This window comes from Hemiscyllium ocellatum, chromosome 7 (genome assembly GCF_020745735.1).
Source record: "Hemiscyllium ocellatum isolate sHemOce1 chromosome 7, sHemOce1.pat.X.cur, whole genome shotgun sequence".
Lineage (NCBI taxonomy): Eukaryota > Metazoa > Chordata > Chondrichthyes > Orectolobiformes > Hemiscylliidae > Hemiscyllium > Hemiscyllium ocellatum.
In genome coordinates, this window is record NC_083407.1 from 15,382,768 (window position 1) to 15,401,657 (window position 18,890).

At 43.0% G+C, this 18,890-nt stretch overlaps 1 protein-coding gene across 1 annotated transcript in view; it reads left to right on the forward strand.

Annotated features, from left to right (window-relative positions):
* LOC132817323 (contactin-associated protein-like 5) overlaps positions 1-18,890 on the forward strand; it is a 910,472-nt gene that overhangs the window by 319,312 nt on the left and 572,270 nt on the right. Inside the window, exons 5-6 of the mRNA XM_060827733.1 lie at positions 14,346-14,549; positions 15,607-15,791. Of these exons, the coding sequence (XP_060683716.1) occupies positions 14,346-14,549; positions 15,607-15,791 (389 nt within the window). The remainder of the gene's footprint in view (positions 1-14,345; positions 14,550-15,606; positions 15,792-18,890) is intronic.

Below are 18,890 nucleotides of genomic sequence, written 5' to 3' on the forward strand. Positions count from 1 at the left end.
TAATTTGGCTTACAATCCTCTTGGACAGCTGAGAAGGAGAATCTTTAATCAGATCAATTTGTGTTGTATTTGAGTACAGTTCTGAGTGAAAAGATAGTGGGTAAAAATGCCACCGAGTATCGTATTATACTTGATTATCTTATTCATAAACTCATTCTTCAGGTAGCAATGAAGTTTAAACTAATCTACTGTGTCATAAAGCAGGCACTGTTTTGTGATTCTGATAATGATTTCTGATTCAACCAGCAATTCCAATGTTTATATTGAGGGTGTGTTGTCAAGTCCATGTACACCCCTTAGTGGTTGGGAAAAGAAGAACACTTGATAACCAATGTTTATCTTGTCTTCTTTCTATCCATGGGGTGTTTCTGCCCACTGAGTCTCATTTCCTTCTCTATCAGTATCATAATAGTTAGCACTGCCATTCTCTGACACATCTTTTATGTTTTAGTGGTATCATAACTATCGTTACATGGAATCATAAAATCATAATGATATGACACAGAAAGATTAGTCAGGAATAGTTCATCTACTGATTCCTCAAATCCTGTCCACCATCTACGAATCACAAGTCAGGAGTGTGATGGAATACTCCCCACTTGCCTGGATGGGTGCAGCTCCAACAACACTCAAGAAGCTTGACATCGTCCAGGACAAAGCAGCCCACTTGGCACCACATCCACATGCACCTGCTCCCTCCATCATCATTGCACAGTATCAGCAGTTTACTGCATCTAAAGACACAGAGCCTTCTTAAATAGCACCTTCCAAAGCCATGCCATGATTATCTAGGTGGACAAGAACAGCAGATATATCGGAACACCACGACCTTCAAGTACCCATCCAAATCACTCATCATTTTGATGTGAAAATCCATCAGCAATACTTCAGTGTCACTAGGTCAAAATCCTGGATCTCCCTCAATAACATCATTGTGGCTATTTCTACAAATCCAAATGAACTATAGCAGTTCAAGAAGGCAGCTCACCCACTCTCTCAAAGACAACCTGGGATGGGCAATAAATGCTGGCCCAGCCAGTGATGCCCACATCCCCGAGTAAGTAAATGACAGAAATGATTCAGCAATCATTTCTGTCTTACCTTTTTGATTTCCCTTTGATTTCATGGGATGTGAATATTGTAACAAGGTCAGCATTTATTGCCCATCCTGAATAACCTTTAAACTGAGTGGCTTACTAAATCATTTCTGAGTGCGGTTAAGAGTCAGCCATGTTACTGTATATCTGGAGTCACTGACTGAGTAAGGATTGGCCGATTGTCTCTGTAAAGAGTATTATTTAGCCTGATGGGTTTTTATGACATTCATTGATAGTTGTTATGGCCACCATGCCTGACACCAACTTTACACTCTAGACGTAGTAATTAAATTTAACTTTCACCAACTGCCATAATGAGATTTGAGCCCATATCCCCAGAGCATTAATCTTGACACCTGCTCCCACCAAAGTGAGCCAAACACTATTATTCATTGATGCAAATTTTTGATGATTTTGCATCTCACCTTTTCCCGGTCACCAAGCTCATTGCATTAAGATAAATCTTCTCATCTTATGTCAGGATCTTTTATAATTTTTTTGGATTTTCTATCTATATCTTGAAATCTGTTGCATGATCTGCAGTTTTCCCTTGTATCTGAAGTGAGATCCAGGTAAGAACTGGGAAATCCAGTTCTAGAATATGGCTCCATGGTTAGCACTGCTGCCTCGCAGCACCAGGAACCAGGATTTGTTTCCATCCTCGGGTGACTGTCTGTGTGGGGTTTGTACATTCTCCCCATGTCTGCATAGGGTTCCTCCCACAGTTTAAAAGATGTGCAGGTTAGTTGGATTAGCCATGGGAAATGCAGGGATTGGCTGAGAGGTGAATCTGAGTGGGATGCTCTTCAAAGGGTCAGTATGAGCTGAATGGCCTGTATCTATGATTTTAAGAACAGGAGTCTTTCAAAGTTTGTCAGTTTTCAGGGAGTTGTTGTGTAGTCCAAACTTTTGGTGCTTTTGAAAGCAGATTTTCTATTCCCTGGATTTGTTAAGATCCTATTTATCCTCCTGGCATTGTAGGACTCTGTCATGTCATACTTTATTGCAAGGGGAATTGCATACAAAAATAAGGTTGTTATTAAAAGCTGAAAGAGCTGCGAATGCTGGAAATCAGAAACAGAAATGGCTGGAATATCTCAGCAGGACCCGCAGCATCTGTGGAGAGAAGCCAGTGACTTCTTCAGAATGGGATGTTATTTGTTTCAGTTGTATAGGGAATTGGTGAGACCACATCTGGAGTATTGTGTAAGGTAGTGGTCACCTTACTTGCAGATGGATGTTAACAGCCCTGAGAAGGTTGACTAGACTAATAACCTGGAATGAGCAGATTACCTTATGAGGGAAGGCTAGAAAGGCTCAACCTGTATCATCTGAAGTTTAGAAGAGTCAGAGGTAACGTAACATCTGAGATCCTGAGGGGACTTGACTGGGTGGACATTGAAAGGATGTTTTCTCTTATGAAATGTTTTAGAACTAGGTGTTGAAGTTTAAAAATAAGGGGCCATGATTTTAAAACAGAGATAAAGAAAAGAAAATTCTTTCAGAGCTTTGTGAGCCTTGGAATTCTCTTCCTCAAAAGGCAGTGGACGTAGAATCTTTAAATAGTTTTAAGGTAGAGGTAGATAGATTCTTGATGACCAAAGGGATGAAGAATGATGGAGGATACATGGGGATGTAGAGTTGAAGTTAAGATCAGATTAGCCATGATCATGTAGAATGGTGGAACAGGCTTGAAGGGCCAAATAGCCTCTGTTCCTTGTTCATGTGTTTGTATGACTGAGTCAGCCAGTCAACTCTTTACGCATGCTCTACCATTCTATAAGCTTATGGCTGATCTTGTGTTGTAGTCGCTACTCCATTATCCAATGTAATTTCCGTAAGCCTTGACTTTACCCAATCTTTTTTTCTGTGAGGATCAGATTGTTCTGATTATGAAGTAGTTATCACTGTCTGTCTAAAGTTTGGATGAGTGTTTTCTGGGGATTGCTAAGGAATGGGGTGCATGGGCACATGTCAGTATTCCCAGTTGATCCTGGGAACAGGACAGCATTCTCAGTGGGTTCCAGTGTTTCCGCAGCAGTATCTTTTGCCATTTTCAGAAAGTCTCAGTGAATGTCTCAGTATTTCAACAGAGTCTCTGGGGAGTGCCAATATCTTCAATGAGTCACGGGTGGCCTAAGAAGTGTTAATATTTCCTGGGAGTGGTAGCGTTAGCAGCAAACTTGCAGTATGTGTCGCTGTTTCCAATGGAGAGATTCCAGGGATTATGGCATATTAAAGCAAACATGGCACAGTGGCACAGTGGTTAGCACTGCTGCCTCACAGCGCCTGTAGACCCAGGTTCAATTCCCGACTCAGGCGACTGACTGTGTGGAGTTTGCACGTTCTCCCCGTGTCTGCGTGGGTTTCCTCCGGGTGCTCCGGTTTCCTCCCACAGTCCAAAGATGTGCGGGTCAGGTGAATTGGCCAAGCTAAATTGCCCGTAGTGTTAGGTAAGGGGTAAATGTAGGGGTATGGGTGGGTTGCGGGTCGGTGTGGACTTGTTGGGCCGAAGGGCCTGTTTCCACACTGTAAGTCTAATCTAATCTAAACACTTCACGTGGAAAGTCACTATCTTTTTCACTCATGGGACAAGTGGGACAATAGTAGCATATGCCCAAGATTGGAGTAGGGACAGACATATAGTTATTTTTTGAGTTGGAAGGAAGCAGATAATAAAGGCCTCCAGGGCTCAGCACTAAGAATGCTGAACATTATAATACACACATCATTGACTTGCTCTTGATAGAATTTCAAAATTTATGGAGTCTCATGTTGCTTGCAAGTGCCCTTAGCAATGAAGAAGACTCCAATGAGAAAGGCAGATGGTTGGAATAGGCACACCGTTGCAGATAAAATCCAATACAGGAAATTGGGATCAAACAAAAATGACAATATAAGCCATAACATACAAGTTTAAAATGGTTGCATGAACAATGAGATCTGGAGGAACTTGTGCATGAGCCTTTGGAAGCAGTACGAGAGATTAAGAAATCAGTTAACAGAGCATCAAACCATGGCTTGAACAAGCAGAAGAATTAAGTATGAAAGCCAGAAAGTTGGACTGAGCCGAATACATTTGGCATATGCTGGGAATATTGTGGGTACTAAACCTCAGGAAGGAGACCAAGGTTCTGGAGAAGAGATTTACTGAAATGGTTTCAAGGATGAGGGGTTACAGTCATGTGAATAGACCGAAGAAGCTGTAATTATTCTTCTTCAAGCAGAGAGGGTCAAGAAGAGATTTGTGTGAGATGTTTAAAATCACTGAAGTTTAATACAGAGTAAATAAAGATAAACTGTTTCCGATGGCTGACGTGTTAATAGCCAGAAGGTACAGATTTAAGATGATTGGAAGATTAAGCAGAAGTGATGTGAGGAAAATATTTCTTGACATAATTAGTATTTGGATTTGAAATCAAAATACAATCAGAAAGGATTTGGTTTGTGGGTTGTTTAGCTCATGTACAGGGGGAGATGATGCCATAATGGTATTATCATTGGATTGTTGATCCAGAGATACAGGCAAAGCTTTGGGGATCCAGGCTCAAATTGTGCCATAGCTGGTGGTGGAATTTGAAGTCATTAAAACAATCTGGACTTAAGAGTCTGATGATGAATCCATTGTCAATGTTCTGGTTCACTATTGTCCTTTAGGGAAGGAAGCTACCATCCTTATCTGGTCTGGCTTGGCCTACTAGTGACTCCAAACCCACAGCAATGTGGTTGACTCTTAACTGCCCGCTGGGCAATTAGGGATGGCCAACTCATTCTGCCTTAGCCAGCAAAACCCTTATCCCATGAATGATTAAAAATAACAGTGCAATGTTAGAAGCATGGGTTCAATTCTAACTACTGACCATTAAGGGCTCTCCTTCTCAATCTTTGCACTGATCTGAGGTGTGCTGACCATCAAGTTAAATCACCACTGTTTTTTCTCTTTCTCTTGAGATAGCAGCCCTATGGTCTGATAAGGGGAACATTGTGACTTTTATCTGACCGTGTAGTGGAAATTCAATAAATGGAAGCTTTCAATGGACAAATTAAAGAAAGGGATATAGAAAATAGTTTAATGAAGACAGATAATTAAATTGCTCTTTGATAAAATTGCTGTTGTGATGGGCTGAATGGCCTATTTTTCTACAACCTTAGTGTATACTTGGTGACATTTCTCACTTTTAGTAATTCCAGTCACATGGCCTTACTTGTTTGGCTGTAATTTAACCACATGGCAAAGACCACAGACACAATCAAAGAGGTGTAGTTGTGAATTTAAATTATGATCGCTTTTTCCTTATGAAGTGCAAGACAGCGAATCATTATTTGATTTCTCCATTTTCTTATTTTGTAACTCCCAATCCTTTCTAAGGTGAACCAAAGGGCACGGTTTCCCCAAACTCATCTTTAAATTCCAGGTGCAATTTATTTTCCTCTAAGTTGTTTTGGCTCTTCATTGATTTACAGTGTTTGTGTTTTATTCACAATCAGCACATATCAGACTGAGACCACGACTGAAGATTCATTTTGCACTCTCAGAGTAGAACTGCTTTCTCCCCAGACGTCAAAACAGTGAGCTCTTCCCATCATCCTCCAAGCACCAGCTTATTAAATCTGACTTTAGCACAACTTTCGCCAAGTATTTTCTGATTCACCTCATTTCCTGTGGCCTTTTCTGTCACTCTCTGGAACATTGATGTGAAATATGTAAACTGCAAACAACTAGGGGCAACAAGCTAAAACTGGAAATAGTCTGAGACAGGAGACATGCAGGTAAAGGACTTTCGGATAAGGCAGAGCTTGGATGATGTGGAGCAACGTCTTTTCTGTATTCATTTGTGGGGACATGGGTGTTGCTGGCTGGCCAGCAGTTAAAGCCGGACGTGAGTTACCCTTCAGAAGGTGGTGATGAATTGCCTTGTTGTAACACACAAGTCCTTTTACTTGTAAATGAGGAGTTAGGGGATGACTAGAGAAAGGTTTGGTAAAGGTTCAGCTGGGTAGGCTGATGGAGAATGTAAAGTCACATGGGGATCAGGGTGTACTCACTCAATGGAGACAGAATTGGCTGGGCAGCAGGAGACAGAGTAGTAGTGGAAGGGAATTTCTCAAAATGGAGAACTGTGGCTGGTGGCGTTACACAGGGATCCGTTTTGGGACCACTGTCATTTGTGATATACGTAAGGTGGAGGAAGGTATAGGTGGTCTGATTAGCAAGTTTGAAGATGACACAAGGGTTGGTGGAGTAGCAGATAGTGAAGGGAACTGTCAGAGATTACAGCAGGATATAAATAGATTGGAGAGTCAGGCAGAGAAATGGCAGATGGAGTTCAATCAGGGCAAATGTGAGGTGATGCATTTTGGAAGATCCAATTCTTGAGCAAACTATCTAGTAAATGGAAAAGTCTTGGGGAAAATTGAGGTAGAGATCTGGGTGTTCAGGTCCATTGTACCCTGAAGGTGGCATTTCAGGTTGGTAGAGTAGTCAAGAAGGCATTCGGCATGCTTTCCTTCATTGGACGGGGTATTGCATACAAGAGTTGGCAGGTCATGTTATAGTTGTATAGGACTTTGGTTCGGCCACATTTGGAATACTGTGCACGGTTCTGATTGCCACATTACCAAAAGGATGTGGATGCTTTGGAGAGGGTGCAGAGGAGGTTCACCAGGATGTTCCCTGGTATGCAGGGCTCTAGCTATGAAGAGAGATTGTAGATTACAATTATTTTCATTAGAAAAATGGAAGTTCAGGGGGCACCGACAAAATCATGAGAGGTATAGAGAAGGTGGATAGCAAGAAGCTTTTTCCCAGAGTCGGGGGTAGTGGGGGGAAACATTAAAGGGAAATATGAGTTCTTTACACAGAGAATGGTGGATGCCTGGAACGCGTTGCCAATGGAGGTGGTAAAGGTGAGCACGATAACATCATTTAAGATATATCTAGACAGATACACAAATGGGCAGAGAGCAGAGGGATACAAATGCTTGGAAAATAGGCGACACGTACAGATAGTGGATTTGAATCAGCACAGGCTGGGAATGCAGAAGGGCCTATTCCTGTGCTGTAATTTCTATTCTTTGTTCCACATGCTATACTTTGACACACAATACCCTTTGGAGGTAATTTCAAGATTTTGATCCATCAACAGTGAACGAACGGCAATATATTTCCAAGTCAGGACAGTGAGTGGCTTGGAGGGGAGCATGCAGGTGGTGGTGCTCCCATGTAGCTGCTACCCTTGTCCTTCTAGCTGGAAGTGGTTGTGGGTTTGGAAGGTGCTGTCTGAGGATCTTTGTTTGATTTCTGCAGTGTGGCATTTAGATAGTACACACTGCTGCTACTGAGCGTCGATGGTGGAGGGAGTAGATGCTTGTGGATGTGGTGCCCAGCAATTAGGCTGCTTTTCCCTGGATGGTGTCAAGCTTCTTGAGTGTAGTTGGAGCTGTGGCTCCAGGCAAGTGGGGAGCATTCCATCACACTCTGACTTGTGCCTTGTAGATGATGGACAATCTTTGGGGATTCAGGAGGTGAATTACTCATTGCAGTATTCCGAACCTCTAATCTATTCTTGTAGCCATTGTGTTTAAGTAGTGAATCCAGTTGAGTTTCTGGTCAATGGCAACTCCAAAGATGTTGAATGTGAGGGATTCAATGCTGGTAATGCCTTTGAATGTGAGGGACAGTAATTCGTTGTCTCTTCTTGGAGATGGTCATTGCCTGGTGTAAGGAATACTTCTGAACCACTTGATGTTCGGCTGCCTTGGCTGTTCAAGCCTAGAGAAAAACTAAATGCCATATTCTAATCATTCGTGGCTTATCTGATATTCTTGTCTGTTAATCTTGGCAAACCAATTGCATTTCTGAGATTTACAAAGATAATCCACCATTCAAGGGTGTACTTTAGAAGCTCAGATGTAATGTTAAGTTTATGCAAGACTGATTGAACCAGTTTGTATAATATCAGTTCGAAGCACCTTTTTGACCTCCATCCATCTTCCTGTGGCCATTGACTAAGATTCAACAATATTAACGATGCTATCTGATTGGAACCTGATCTTGTCTTAAGGCTTCACATGTCTCAATCATCAAGACTCTCACCTCAATAATATTGCCCTCTGAACCTGCCTCAGCTCACCTGCAACTGAGGGCCATAATCTTGCTATTTCTTATTTCTACAAGTCACTAATAAAGTCCAAACCTGCCTGTACTTCACATTTTTCACATTCTGTAACCATGAACTCACCAAAAACCAATGCAGCTCTTCAAAATTATGATGGGATGTTCTTATTAAGTAAATAACTATAGAGTAATGGTTCAGTGGATATTCAATAGCACAGCACTCTAAATTCAACCAGATGGTTTTCTTTTCAGAAACGTGACGGACCAACTAGGCAATTGGTTCTTGTCAAGCTTTGTTCCAACTTTGCTTGTTCCTGACAAGCCTTCCTCAAACTCAACTTGTTCTAACCAGCTTTCCATCCAACTAAACCGAGATAAAAACAAAAATCTCTCCAAGACAGTCACTTCACAATACTCACACAGCAGGGGTCTGCAGCATAGCAAGTAGTTACTATTAGTCATGTTATTTACAGACAGCCTTGTTAAATCAAACATTCCAATACCTACAGTGAAACTTCAATGCCCTAAGCCCATAAGATGTGGGAGCAGCAGTAAGCTATATAGCCCAATGAGTCTGCAACAGTGAGATCATGGCTAATTTGAAAATCCTCAACTCCATTTTCTTACCTTTTCTCCATAACTCATGATTCCCTTACTGATCTGGGCATAAGCCCTTCCCTGGACTGCCTCCAACACCAATATCATTTTCCTTAGATAAGAGGCCAAACCTGTTTAATTGGTGCCTTGTATAAAGTTAGTAAGACTTCTCTATATTATACTCCATTCCCTTTGAAATAGAGGCTAACATTCTATTTATCATCCCTATTCCCTGCTGAACTTGGATGCTAGCTTTCTGCGATTTATGCACAAGAGCTCCCAAATTCCTCTGTGCTGTATCTTTCTGCAATCTTTCCCCATTGAAAGAATATGCAACTCCTCTATTCTTTTTGTCAACATGCATAAGATTATGTTTTCCCACATTGTATTGCACCTGCCAAGTTTTTGACCACTTGCTTAACTTGTCTGCATCCCTCTGCAAAATTACTGTACCACTGACCTTCATAGAACATAGAACATAGAAAGATACAGCGCAGTACAGGCCCTTCGGCCCTCGATGTTGCGCCGACCGAATCCTACCTAACCTACACTAGCCCAATAACTTCCAAATGCCTATCCAATGCCCGCTTAAATGACCATAAAGAAGGAGAGTTCACCACTGCTACTGGCAGGGCATTCCATGAACTCACAACCCGCTGTGTAAAGAATCTACCCCTAACATCTGTCCTATACCTACCACCCTTTAATTTAAAGCTGTGTCCCCTAGTAATACCTGACTCCATTAGCGGTAAAAGGTTCTCAGTGTCGACCCTATCTAAACCCCTAATCATCTTATACACCTCTATCAAATCTCCCCTAAACCTTCTCTTCTCCAATGAGAACAGCCCCAAGTGCCTCAGCCTTTCCTCATAAGATTTTCCTACCATTCCAGGCAACATCCTGGTAAACCTCCTCTGCACTCGTTCCAATGCCTCCACATCCTTCCTATAGTATGGCGACCAAAACTGCACACAATACTCCAGATGAGGCCGCACCAGAGTCTTATACAGTTGCAACATGACCTCAGGACTCCGGAACTCATTTCCTCTACCAATAAAGCCCAGTACACCATATGCTTTCCTCACAGCACTATTTACCTGGGTGGCAACTTTCAGAGATCTGTGTACATGGACACCAAGATCCCTCTGCTCATCCACACTACTTCCTCATGCATTTTTGTGAGATTCACATCAGACACTAAAGTTTCTCAAACAAGACTTGAACTCACAATCTTCTAATTCAGAAGTGAGAAAACTGTCAACAAACACATTGATTTGGACCCCATTTACCACCCTTTGAGAAAAAGAACAGGAAATGACACCACCACAACAAATTACATCATCACAGGAAATGACTTCACTGACCCAAGGAAACCTGAATGCATAAATAGAAAGCAGGTCACTAACACCAGTGCTCCACCAGAGACTGACTGATGATGTTACCTAGTATGGCGACGAAACGTCTGAAACTGAACCTTCCAGCTCAGCGAGCAAACGTACATCCAGTGAGGAAGCTATTTGTGAGCCAGAACTGAATCCTTAGCGAATAGGCAACCAAAGAGATTTGCTTTATCGATCAGCTTTGCCCGTGTGTGTAACAAAGAAGTGTGGATGCTGGAGATCGGAAGCGGCAAAGGAAATTGCTGGAGAAACTCAGCAGGTCTGGCAGCATCTGAGAGTATTGAAGTAGTTTCTCGAAGTGTAGTCCCGCTGTGGCTGAGCACTTAATGAACACTGTAATGTTTGAATTTTCAGCTTTATTTCTTTATTTTCTTCTCAAAACTAAGAAGGTCTGCAATGTGTAACTTTTAACTTTATTTTGTATGTTTTTATGCTATACTATAATTACTGCAATATTTAACTTTCATCCTTGTTCCTAAGGTTCTGTACCTAGATACGTGTATGTAACATATTGCCTTGTGTGGCAACATTATAAATGTTTCACTGGACTCTTATACATTTTTACATAAGGACACGTGACAATAAAATTAAAATCAAATCAAATCCAGAAATTCAAGTTGACATTTTAAGTCCAGTGACTCTTCATTAGTTCTGCTGATCAGTCACTGGACTCAATACATCAACTCTGCTTTCTTCCCATAGATGCTGCCAGACCTAATGAGTTTCTCCAGCATTTTATGTTTTTGTATGTAATGTTCTGTCAGTCCTTCAGTCTTCAGTTCTATTAGAATTTGCCACTCTGTGCAATCAGGAGAAGTGGTCAATGATGCATCAATGTCTCTTGCCCTTCAACGAGCTGATTTTCACCCAGTGTTGGCAAATAATCAAGTTCCCACAGTGTTGTATAGGCTTTGAGCTACCTTCTTAAAATTTGGAATAACAATATTAATAGCAGATTCTCACTAAGTGTACAATCCCCACAGAATACATCCTTGGGGGAGCAAAGACTGCCAAATAACACAAACACAGATGTTAATGTTATGGGAAACAACAAATACACCAGAGAAAAGCAAAATCTCCAAAAGCAGCTGGGAATCTAGCACCGTGCAGGGCTGCAGAATATATCTGTGAGTTTACCCATTTCTTATGAAATGAAAACATGCACCAGGACTTTAACTGTTCACACTCCAATTATTAGCACTCCTATATCCAAACTCTGGTACCTGCTACTCCATTATCAGCAAGCTAATTATTTACACACTGCCAAATCATCCCTGTATTACCTGCACTCAAGTGATCCGTATTTCCATTATTTGTACTCCCAACATCAGCCCTTTCAGTATTTGCATTAACATTATCATCAGAATTGCAAACAGCTGTCTCTACATTCTCACTCCTATCATTTACATGTTGATTATTTGCATTATAATATCCTCGTTCTCACTATTTGTACTCACAATCCTTACTTCCATAGTATCACCTTTTATAATCATTTGTGCTCTTCTTTCAATTCTTTCTTGGGATGCAGCATCACTAACAAGGTCCTCATTTATTGCCTATCCCTAAATGGCCCTGGCATGAGCCATTTGCAAGGCCATTTCAAAGAGTCAATCATATTGTTGACCTAAGAGTCAATCATATTGTTGTGAGCCTGGAGTGACATATCGGCAAGACCAGGTGGGTTGGCAGATTTTCTTCCCTCAAGAATGTTAGTGAACGAGGTACGTTTTTCCAGCAATTGATGGAAATGTCATTGTTGTCATTTCATAAACATTCCACATCTATTAATTACTGCTGTCCTGTGTCTGTGCAACTGAATTACTAGCCCAGTGTTAATTATCATAAATCTCTTTCTCAAACTTGACATTGCTGTTCTCAATCTTGACTGTATCCTCTTTATAAAAGCAAAATAATGCAGATGCTGGGAATCTGAAACAAACACAGGGAATGTTGGAGAAATTCAGCAGGGAGAGTGGTGGACGTGACCTATATAGACTTCAGAAAGACATTCGACAAGGTTCCCCATGGGAGATTTGTTAGCAAGGTTAGATCTCATGGAATACAGGGAAAACTAGCCATTTGGATACAGAACTGGCTCATACGTAGAAGACAGAGGGTGGTGGTGGGGGGTTGCTTTTCAGACTGGAGGCCTGTGACCACAGGAGTGTCACAAGGATCGGTGCTGGATCCACTACATTTCAACATTTATATAAATGATTTGGATGTGAACTCAGGAGGTACAGTTAGTAAATTTACAGATGACACCAAAATAGGAGGTGGAGTGGACAGAGAAGAAGGTTTCCTTGGATTACAGCAGGATCTTGATCAAATGGGCCAATGGTAAAAACAATGACTGCAGATGCTGGAAACCAGATTCTGGATTAGTGGTGCTGGAAAAGCACAGCAGTTCAGGCAGCATTGGAGGAGCAGTAAAATCGATGTTTTGGGCAAAAGCCCTCATCAGGAATACAGGCAGAGTGCCTGAAGGGTGGAGAGACAACCACCCTTCAGGCACTCTGCCTGTATTCCTGATGGAGGGCTTTTGCCCAAAAACGTTGATTTTCCTGTTCCTCGGATGCTGCCTGAACTGCTGCGCTTTTCCAGCACTACTAATCCAGACAAATGGTCCAATGGGCTGAGAAGTGGCAGATGAAATTTATTTAGATAAAAGCGAGGCGTTGCATTTTGGGAAAACAAATCAGGGCAGGATGTAAAAACTTAATGGTAAGATCCTAAAGAGTGTTACTGAACAAAGAGACCTTGGAGTGCGGGTTCATAGCTCCTTGAAAGTAGAGCTGCAGGTAGATAGGATAGTGAAGAAGGTATCTGGTAGATTGCCTTTATTGGTCAGAGTATTGAATACAGGTGTTGGGAGGTCATGTTGCTGTTGTACAGGACATTGGTTAGGCCACTTTTGGAATATTGCGTGCAATTCTGGTCTCCTTCCTATTGGAAGTATATTGTGATACTTGAAAGGGTTCAGAAAATATTTACAAGGATTTTGCCAAGGTTGGAGGATTTGAGCTATAGGGAGTGATTGAATACACTGGGGTTGTTTTCCCTGGAGTGTCGGAGGCTGAGGGGTGACCTTATAGAGGTTCATAAAGTTATGAGGGTCATGGATAGGGTAAATTGACAAAGTCTCTTCCCTGGGTAGGTGAGTCCAGAACAAGAGGGCATAGGTTTAGGCTGAGAGGAGAAAGATAGCCTTCTGAAGCAAGAAGCTCCAAAGACTCACAAGTCTCTGACAGAAAAATTTTCTCCTCATCTCAATTTTAAATTGCCCCCTCCCTCATTTATACTGAGACTGTACCCTCTGGTGCTGGACTGGACTCTCCTATGAGAGGAAACATCTTCTCAACATTTACCCTGTTAAGCTCCTGAAGAATCCCATATGTTTCATTGAGAAGGTGGCCTTGGATAAGGTAATGGTGAATCACTACACTGTCAAAATCCTCACTCTTATCTTGACCCTTATCTTTATCTGCTTTTATCCTCATTCTCATAGTGCTCACTGTCAAAGTCTTCAGTGTTGTCCTCACTTTTGTGGGCAGCACGGTGGCTCACAGCACCAGGGTCCCACGTTCGAGTCCTGCCTTGGGCGACTGTGTGGAGTTTGTACATTCTCCCCGTGTCTGCGTGGGTTTCCTCAGGGTGCTCTGGTTTCCTCCCACAGTCCAAGGATGTGCGGATCAGGTGAATTGGCCATGCTAAATTGCCCGTAGTGTTAGATGCATTAGTCAGAGGGAAATGGGACTGGTTACTCTTTGGAGTGTTGGTGTGGACTTGTTGGGCCATAGAGCCTGTTTCCACACTGTAAGGAATCTAATCTAATCACATTTGTTACCCTCATTCTTATTAATCACTAATTCTATGTTAAAAATTTGAGGAAAGGGCAGGGTGTGTGTTTGTTTCCAGTGTGAAGCGAGTGGACATCTGTGAGAGTATTTCAAATTAATTCCTTCCAAAATCATTGCTCCTAATCAAGCAGCATGTGTAACTCTTGTCTGCACCATTGATAGTTCCGGCACTTACTTTACACAGAAATCAACTGGGAGGCTGGGTTTCCAGTCGCTCCCCTGAAACGCATTCCGCTTATTTCGGAGAGATGACAGCCTAGGTTTGCTTTCACAGAATCGGATGTTGCCAATTTTGATGGGAAGAGCTCCATGTTCTACAGGTTCAGCCAGAAGAGCGTGACCACGGTAAAGGACATGATCTCCCTCAAGTTCAAGACAATGCAAAGTGATGGAGTGGTCCTGCACGGAGAGGGACAACGGGGAGATTACGTCACGCTGGAGCTGAAGAAAGGCAAACTCTCATTAGAGATCAGATTAGGTATGGATTGTGCTCATTTCTGTTTTAAAGTAAGGGGTAGCACAGTGGTTAGCACTGCTGCCTGACAGAGCGAGGAAGCCAGGTTCAAAGCTACCCTGGGGCAACTGTCTACGTGGAGTTTGCACGTGTTTCCCATGTCTGTGTGGGTTTCCTGGAGGTGTTCTGGTTTCATCTCACAGTCCAAAGATGTGCAGGTTAGGTGGATTGGCAACGCTAAAATTGCCCATTGTGTCCAGGGATGTGAAGGCCAGATGGATTAGTCATGGGAAATGCAGGGTTACAGGGATAGGGTGGGTCAGGGTGGGATGCCCTTCAGGAGGTCAGTGCGAACTTGAATGGCCTTGAATTCCACACTGTAGGGATTCTATGAATTATAATAAAACAGTTACTGTGCTAATTGAGTATTCACAGGAATAATTTCTTACTGCTGATGAACATATAAAAAGTATAAAATATCATATCTTATACTAAATCTAATAGGTTTCAATGACTGAATAAGTCAAGTTATGTTTTTATTTTCTTGAACTTTCCAACATTTGTGGCCTGCACCGTTTTATTTATTTGTAATCTATAGTGTACAGGTATAATGTACAGGTTCACTGTTTACTTTCCTCTTGCACTTGACCTGCTAAGATGTATCACCTTACACTTGTCTGGATTAAACTCCATCTGCCATTTATCAACCCAACTTTCCAACTCTCAGCGCCAGGGACCCAATTCACAGTGCCGAGTTTGATTCCACCTTTGGGCGACTGTCTATGTGGAGTTTTCACGTTCTCCCTGTATCTGCGTGGGTTCCCCCCCACGGTCCAAAGACGTTCAAGTTAGGTGGACTGGCCATGCTAAATTACCCATAGTCTTCACGGACATGTGGATTAGGTGTGTTAGCCATGGGAAATGCAGTGTTATAGGAATAAGGTAGAGGGATGAGTCTGGGTGGGATGCTGTTTGGAGGGTCGGTGTGGATTTGTTGTGCTGAATGGCCTGTTTCCACACTGCAGGGATTCTATAGGACAGTATGATCTATATGAGTTAATTCTATCATTTTGTATTCTAGGTGATGCAACACTTCGAACCATTGATGGCTATTCCTCTGTCGTACTGGGCAGTCTCCTTGATGACCAACATTGGCATTATGTTGCAATTGAACGTAATAAAAAGCAAGTGAATTTTACTGTGGATGCAGACACGCAACACTTCCAAACCAACGGGGAATTTGATGTCTTGGACATTGACTATGAGGTAAAGACAACTTTATTAATGTCAAACATCATCACCCTTCAGAACTTTCCAAATTCGTAATTTGTGGCTTACTTCTGGTAAACTTGAAGGTTAGGACTGTGTTTTAAAAGCTGTTAAGGAAATGGACAGAATGGTTCAGATGCTCAACGTTTGAGAGGCACGTTTGTGCCTCTATTAAGTCTGCCGCATCCTCATTAACCGAGGTACCTTCACTCTTCATCAACAAAAGAACTGCAGATGCTGAAAATCAGAAACAGAAACAGAAATTGTCAGAAGAACTCAGCAGGTCTGGCAGCACTTATGGAGAGAAAGCAGAGTTAATATTTCTGTTGGGGCAGCACAGTGGCTTAGTGGTTAGCACTGCTGCCTCACAGCACCAGGGTCCGAGGTTCAATGGTAAAGGGCTTTTGCCCGAAACATCAATTTACTGCTCCTCAGATGCTGCCTGAACTGCTGTACTTTTCCAGCACTACTCTAATCTAGACTCCGAGGTTTGATTCCAGCCTCGGGTGAATAGTCGTGTGGAGTTTGCACATTCTCCCTGTGTCTGTGTGGGTTTCCTCTGGCTGCTCCGGTTTCCTCCCACTGTTCAAAGATTTGCAAGTTAGGTGAATTGGCCAGAAAAATGCCATCCGTATTCCCAATTCCTCCGCCTCCACCGTATCTGTTCCCAGGAGGACCAGTTCCACCATGGAACACACCAGATGGCCTCCTTCTTTAGAGACTGCAATTTCCCTTCCCACGTGGTTAAAGATGCCCTCCAACGCATCTCGTCCACATCCCGCACCTCTGCCCTCAGATGCCACCCCTCCAACTGTAACAAGGATAGAACGCCCCTGGTGCTCACCTTCCATGCTACAAACCTTCGCATAAACCAAATCATCCGCTGACATTTCTGCCACCTCCAAAAGACCCCACCACCAGGGATATATTTCCCTCCCCACCCCTTTCCGCCTTCCGCAAAGACCGTTCCCTCCGTGACTACCTGGTCAGGTCCACGCCCCCTACAACCCACCCTCCCATCCTGGCACTTTCCCCTGCCACCGCAGGAACTGTAAAACCTGTGTCCACACCTTCTCCCTCATCTCTATCCAAGGCCCTAAAGGAGCCTTCCATATCCATCAAAGTTTTACTTGCACTTCCACCAATATCATTTATTGTATCCGTTGCTCCCGATACGGTCTTCTCTTCATTGGGGAGACTGGACACCTCCTAGCAGAGCGCTTTAGGGAACATCTCTGGGACACCTGCACAAATCAACCACACCGCCCCATGGCCCAACATTTCAAACTCCCCTCCCACTCTGCCGAGGACATGGAGGTCCTGGACCTCCTTCACCACCACTCCCTCACCACCAGATGCCTGGAGGAAGAATGCCTCATCTTCCGTCTCGGAACACTTCAACCCCAGGGCATCAATGTGGACTTCAACAGTTTCCTCATTTCCCCTTCCCCCACCTCATCCTAGTTCCTAACTTCCAGCTCAGCACTGTCCCCATGACTTGTCCGGACTTGCCCCACCTGCTTGTCTCCTTTTCCACCTATCCACTTCATCCCCTCCCCCACTCACCCATTGTACTCTATGCTACTTTCTCCCCACTCCCACCCTCCTCTAGCTTATCTCTCCAAGCTTCAGGCTCACTGCCTTTATTCCTGATGAAGGGCTTTTGCCCAAAACGTCGATTTCGCTGCGCTTTGGACACTGCCTGAACTGCTGTGCTCTTCCAGCACCACTAATCCAGAACATACTAAATTGCCCATAGTGTTAGGTGCATTAGTCAGAGGGAAAGGGGTCTGGGTGGATTACTGTTTGGAAGGTCGGTGTGGACTTGATGGGCCGAAGGGCCTGTTTCCACACTGCAGAGAATTTAATCTAATCTTCTCAAGAAAGGTCAGTGGACCCAAAACATTAACTTTAGTTGGCAGAAGAGTTGAGTTTTCTGGCAATTTCTGTCTTCGCTCCTTTTAATCAGATTAATCAATGCTTGGACAGTATTACAGTTGCAGAAAAGATGTTTGGGGACGCGTCAACTGAGGTAGTATGGGCTGAGGTTAGAAACAGGAGAGGAGAGGTCACCCAGTTGGGAGTTTTCTATCAGCCTCCAAATAGTTCCAGAGGTGTAGAGGAAAGGATAGCAAAGATGATTCTCAATAGGAGTGAGACAGACAGGGTAGTTGTCATGGGACCTTCAAATTTTCAAATATTGACTGAGAACACTAGTACGAGTACTATAGATGGGTCTGTTTTTGTCCAGTGTGTGCAGGAGGGCTTCCTGACACTGTATGTAAACATGCCAACAAGGGGCGAAGCCACATTAGATTTGGTACTGGGTAATGAGCCTGGTCAGGTGTTAGACTTGGAAGTAGGTGAGCACTTTGGTGATAGCGATCACAATTCTGTCATATTTACTTTAGTGATAAAAAGAGATAGGTGTATACCACTGGGCAAGAGTTACAGCTGGGGAAAAGGCAATTATGATGCGATTAGGCTAGATTTTGGAAGCATAGGATGGGGAAGGAAACTGCAGGGGATGGGCACATTAGAAATGTGGAGCTTATTCAAGGAAAAGCTCCTGTGCGTCCAAGATAAGTATGTACCTGTCAGGCAGAGAGGAAGCTGTAAACTGCGGGAGTCGTGGTTTACAAAGAAAGTGGAATCTCTGGTCAAGAGGAAGAAGAAGGCTTATGTGAAGATGAGGTGTGAAAGCTCAGTTAGGGCACTTGAGGGTTACAAGGTAGCCAGGAAAGACCTAAAGAGAGAGCTCAGAAGAGCCAGGAGGAGACATGCAAAGTTGTTGGCGGACAGGGTAAACCCTAAGGCTTTCTGTAGGTATTTAAGGAATAAAAGAATGACAAAAGTAAGATTAGGGCCAATCAAAGATAGTAGTGGGAAGTTGTGTGTGGGGTTAGAGGAGATAGGGGAAGCACTAAATGAATATTTTTCTACAGTATTCACTCTAGAAACGACAATGTTGTTGAGGAGAATACTGAGACACAGGCTAGTAGACTAGGCGTGATTGAGGTTCACAAGGAAGAGGTATTAGAAATCTTGCAAAGTGTGAAAATAGATAAGTCCCCTGGGCTGCACTTGGAGTATTGT